Source organism: Carlito syrichta, unplaced genomic scaffold (genome assembly GCF_000164805.1).
Source record: "Carlito syrichta isolate Samal-C Ts95f unplaced genomic scaffold, Tarsius_syrichta-2.0.1 Scaffold301545, whole genome shotgun sequence".
Classification (NCBI taxonomy): domain Eukaryota; kingdom Metazoa; phylum Chordata; class Mammalia; order Primates; family Tarsiidae; genus Carlito; species Carlito syrichta.
This window is the reverse complement of record NW_007245641.1, coordinates 1,395-6,271: the sequence shown is the minus strand read 5'-3', so window position 1 is coordinate 6,271 and position 4,877 is coordinate 1,395. Positions and strand designations below refer to the sequence as shown.

Below are 4,877 nucleotides of genomic sequence, written 5' to 3'. Positions count from 1 at the left end.
TCAAAAAAAAAAAAAGAAAGAAAGATGAGGTGGAGAAAGAAGCATGGCCAGATCATGGAGGTCCTTGTAAACCACGCTCAGGAATTGAGGGTCAGTTTTGTTCTAGGTGCAGTAAGGAGTCACTGAAGTCAGGAGGCCGAAAGAGTAAGGAACTAAGGTGGTGACAGTGGGGGTGGAGATACGTAGACAAATATGAAATCGTGTTTAAGGCATATAATCAAGGCTAGGCGCAGTGGCTCAAGCCTGTAATCCCAGCACTTTGGGAGGCCGAGGCGAGAGGATTGTCTGAGCGCAGGGGTTCATTACCATCCTGGGCAACTTAGTGAGACCTTGTCCCTACAATAAGTCGAAAAATCAACCGGGCATGGTAGTGTGCACCTGTAGTTCCAGCTCCTTGGAAGGTTGAGGCGGAAGGATCGCCTGAGTCCAGCAGGTCGAGGCTGTGGTGGCTGTGAGCGTGCCACTGCACTCTAGCCTCGGCTACAGAGTGAGACTCCGACTCAAAAAAAAAAAAAGGCCAGGTTCAGTGGCTTAGCCTGTAATCCCAGCACTTTGGGAGGCCGTGGTGAGTGGATTGACTGAGCCCATGAGTTCAAGACCAGCCCGGGTAACTTGGCCAGCCCTCGTCTCTACAATAAATTTTAAAAAGTTAGCCGGGCATGGAAGCATGTGATTGTAGTTCCAGCTACATGGAAGGCTGAGGCGGAAGGCTTGCCGGAGCCCAGCAGGTTGACGCCGGGGTGGCCGTGAGTGTGCCACTGCACCCCAGCCTGGGCAACAGAGCGAGACGAAATGAGAGCAGAGGTGCCAACCCCGTGGTTTCTAGTCTCAGCTGCAGAGCTGGCGCCCAATGAGAGGAAGACCCAGGAGAAGGAAGATGTTACAGGGCTGATGGCGGATTCAGTTTGATGCATGTGGAACTGAAGCGACCACGGGGGCCCCAGGGGATGCTTGGGGAACAACTGGGGTGTGGGGTCTACAGCTCAGGAAAGGTCTGGGCTATGCACTGACCTGAAAGACATGAGGAGCCACGGGAGTGGATGGGACCGCTCATGGCGAGTGAGTGGAGTGGGAAGAGTGGAGGGCGGAAGGAAGAACGCTTTCAGGACTGTTCTGGTGTCTTTCCACCAGCCCACAGAGCGCTATTCCTTACCTCTTAGTTTCTAGTCAAAGGAAATAAAGACACACACCTTCGTCCATCTGGTTTATTTGCCGATAGCTATCATTTGGGACCTAGCCGACATCCCTTCTTCAGTTAGACTGCCAAACTAGAGAAGGGTCGGGGCGACAACACAGAATTAGGGCTGGGCGGTGCCGGGGTGGTGAGGGGGGATGGGCTGGCTCCTCAGGAGTAACTGCCTGGACCTCCCAGGGGGATGACGAAGACCGAGATGTCATCCCCGGACCCCAGCTTGTTGTTGGGAAGGCGCCAGCCACGGTCACGGGGGGTGCCCCGGGCTCCCAGGACCAGAGCTTGGGCCAGAGCTGTGTACCTGCCAGGAGCACACGTGCACATTCACGCACCGACACGTCTCAGGAAAGCAGAACCACAGGCCCACAAGTGGGTCCCCAAGCTGTGTTTCCCTGTGCCCCTTCCTTCCCCAATGTCATCCCCTCACCGCCGTGGCATGCGACCCTACCTGCTGGGGTCATTGGGCTCATAGGCTGACAGCACCCTGTCCACAGTGGCGGCTACCTCACGATCATTGGTGACGTCCCACAGGCCATCTGTTCCCAGGACCAGCACATCATCCGGGCAGTGTTCGTACTGTGTCAGGTCATATACTCGTACCTGGTGGGGAAGGGGGGCAGGGAGGACAGAGGCATGGGGTGGGGTGGACAGGGAGCGTGGGGATACAGAGACCCCCAGGGAAGGCGGGATGTGATTAAGGGGCCCCCCACCGCTCACCTCCGGGAAGCAGGAGAGGAAGGGCTTGATGGGCAGGGTGGAACTGCAGACCTTAAGGTTGTGGTCCCCCAAGCCCCGGGTCACCCCAATGGTGGCCATCACCCGAGCCTGAAAGAAGCGATGAGGGTGCCGCTAAGAGTCCGCTCAGAACCCGCGGGCGTGCCCCGCCCCCCGACCCTCCCCTCAGTAGCATCTCCACCTCCCGAGACAGGTTGTGCTGGGTCCCCTGCCCTCTCCCACCTCTACCGTGGAGTTTACCTTTTTGCCCTCCCCACAGACCAGAGGAAACCTGAGATCCTCCAGCTCGATCTTTTTGTAGGCCCTGGGAGGGGGAGTAGAGGAGGCATCACCCAGGCATCAAAGCCCCTCTGCCCTGGAAGCTGCACACCCTCACGACATCCCCGAGAAGGGCCGCATCCCCCCAGCTCCCAGGCTGGCCCAGCCTCCAGCTGCCACATTGCTGCTGGCGAGGGCCAGGTGGCGTTGCCATGGGAACGGGCCCCAGCTCCGGGGGAAGTGTTACCAGCCGGTCATGTTCTGGTCCCGGTACAGCATCCTCTGCCCCAGCTCCTTGGGCAGAACTCTGCGGGGGAACTCCAGGTGGGTGAATTCACCTCCTAGCAGCTCTGGTTTCAGGAAGCCCTGGGGTTAGGAGTGGCCAGACAGAGCAGAAGGCCAAGGACATTACGCTCACGGCATACCCTGGTACCCAGACCCTGTTAACTCCCGCAGACCCTTAGAGGTGGTCATGGGTCACCCGCTATGCTAATATTAGCATATATTAATTCACTCCTCACAACAACCCTTAAGGCAGGAACTATCGATGACAGAGAGGTTAAGAGAATTAAGGTCACACAGTTAGCAAAGTACTCAAAAAAGACACACCCCAGGTGTCCGGCTCCAGAGCCCATGCATTCAAGCTCTGAGTCAAACTGCCTTTCAGCGGGCTTTGCTGTGTTCTTGCCCCACCTCTGACTCTACTTCGGGCCTCGGCTGGGGCCACCGTGGACACACAGGACCAGCCTCAGCTCCTTCCTGCCACATCCTCCCCCCAGCACAGCCCTGCATGCCATGGTCCACACAGCGGTATCCCCGTAAGCTCCCAGTGAGGAGCCTTCTGACATGTGGTGGGGGTGTGACAAGTCCTCCAGGGACAAAGGGTGCAGAGAGGAACAAGACCCAACAAGGAATCGGGGGTAAGAGTTCCCACTTACAAGCAGCTGAAGACGCTGGCGCTCAGTCTCTGGGGTAAACTCCCGGGACATGGGAATGATTTCACCATTCCGGACAATGATGGCTCTGCTCAAAGAAATAGAAGGTTTCAGCCTGGTTCTCCTCAGCTCCCTCATGGGAAATTCCAGAAAGACCAGGCCCTCTGATCCTCATTTTTCCTCAACTCATGGAGATCTCAGGTTTTTTTTTTTTTGTTCTTTTTGAGTAGGAGTCTCTGTCTCCCAAGCTGGAGAGCAGCGACATGATCACAGCCACGGCATCCTCGACCTGCTGGGCTTGGGTGATCCTTCTGCCTCAGCCTTCCAAGTAGCTGGAACCAGAGACGTGCGCCACCATGCCCAACTAATTATCTGATTTACTGTAGAGATGAGGTCTGGCCAAGTTGCCCGGGCTGGTCTTGAACCCCTGGGCTCAGGCAATCCTCTGCCTCCGCCTCCCAAAGTGCTGGGATTACAGGCATCGAAGCCACCACACCCAGTTCAGTCTTTTCTTTATGTCTATGATTCCCCCAGACCCCTCCAATCTTTCATTTTTAACCCTCACCTCCCATGCTTTTATGTTCCCCTATCCCAGAGAGTGCGGTCCTCCACAGTCCCCCCAAAGCCCCCCATACCTGCTGTCACCTGCATTGGCCACGTACACCTTGCCTAGCAGGTAGACCACCACCAGTGCACAGCAGCCCCCCTCCACCTGGTGGCCACGCCGCTCCCGGGCCATCTGCTCATCCTGCCACATAAGGAAGGGGTCAGAGGGGGGTGGAAGAGGAGGTTCCAGGACCACAGCCACCCCCACCCCCATTTGCAGAAATCAACTGGCCCAGCCAGGCCACTCTGGAGGAGACAGGGGAAGACATGGGTGGCAACTGTCCCTTCTCCTTCCCTCTGAACCAAGCTCTGCCTGGACTCATAAAGGAATTGTGGGTCCTCAGGGTCACCCCCTCAGGTCACCTGGCTCCCACACAGAGTTGACCCTTGGCCGAGGTCACCCACTCACCATGAGCTGGAAGGCGTTCTCAATGGCCCCGATGACCAGGCTTTCATGGGTCACTTCTTTTTGCGAAGACCAGCAGGATGGAGGACCCACCAAGTGAGAGGGATTAGAGGAACCTGGGGCCCCTGGGCTGGATGAGAGGCTGATGGGGGGTGGCGAGGGGTCCTGAAGTATCTCTACCAGGTCCTTTAACTTCTCCCGGATATGGCGATGTAGGAGTCTTGAGGCCATTTCAGCAGCTCCGCCCCCTGCATGCCCATCAAACAGGCCCCAGTAGTAGAAGCAGAGTCCCTGGTGGGGATGAAGTTGGAGGTGAGTGAGTGTGTGTGTGCGCGCATGCGCATGTGTGTGTGTGCATGTGCGTGTGTGTGTGTGTGCGTGTGTGTGTGTGTGTGTGTGTGTGTAGAGAGAAGAACTGGTCATCCAAATAAACATTCAGAGAGGAAGTCAGGGCTTGGTATTAAATGCAAATTAAGTTTATTCACTTATCCACATATATTTACACAGGACTTATACTATGTCAAGAGAAACGAAGGCCTAAAAAATGCCAGACTCAGAGAATAAAAGATGCAAAACTCAGCACTGCTAATAAATTAAAGCAGCCATAAATGTGTGAGCATCTATCTATCTATCTATCTATATATATATTTTTTGAGTTGGAGTCTCATGCCATCGCCCAGACTGGAGTGCAGTGGCCGCTCCCGGCCACCGCAGCCTCAACCTGCTGGGCTCCGGCGATCTGCTG

The 4,877-nt window shown here is 56.0% G+C and overlaps 2 protein-coding genes across 2 annotated transcripts in view; both read right to left on the bottom strand.

The window, feature by feature from the left end:
• Nucleotides 1-2,604, bottom strand: part of RHOC (ras homolog family member C) — a 12,139-nt gene extending 9,535 nt beyond the window's left edge. The window contains exons 1-3 of the mRNA XM_021710801.1: nucleotides 2,433-2,604; nucleotides 1,910-2,017; nucleotides 1,641-1,792 (exon numbers count right to left, since the gene is read on the bottom strand). Of these exons, the coding sequence (XP_021566476.1) occupies nucleotides 1,641-1,662 (22 nt within the window). The 5' untranslated portion in view covers nucleotides 1,663-1,792; nucleotides 1,910-2,017; nucleotides 2,433-2,604. The remainder of the gene's footprint in view (nucleotides 1-1,640; nucleotides 1,793-1,909; nucleotides 2,018-2,432) is intronic.
• The window catches only part of PPM1J (protein phosphatase, Mg2+/Mn2+ dependent 1J), a gene marked incomplete at its 5' end in the record, with an annotated part of 3,199 nt that continues 828 nt past the window's right edge, over nucleotides 2,507-4,877 (bottom strand). The window contains 4 exons of the mRNA XM_021710796.1: nucleotides 2,507-2,551; nucleotides 3,124-3,206; nucleotides 3,747-3,868; nucleotides 4,136-4,423. Of these exons, the coding sequence (XP_021566471.1) occupies nucleotides 3,185-3,206; nucleotides 3,747-3,868; nucleotides 4,136-4,423 (432 nt within the window). The remainder of the gene's footprint in view (nucleotides 2,552-3,123; nucleotides 3,207-3,746; nucleotides 3,869-4,135; nucleotides 4,424-4,877) is intronic.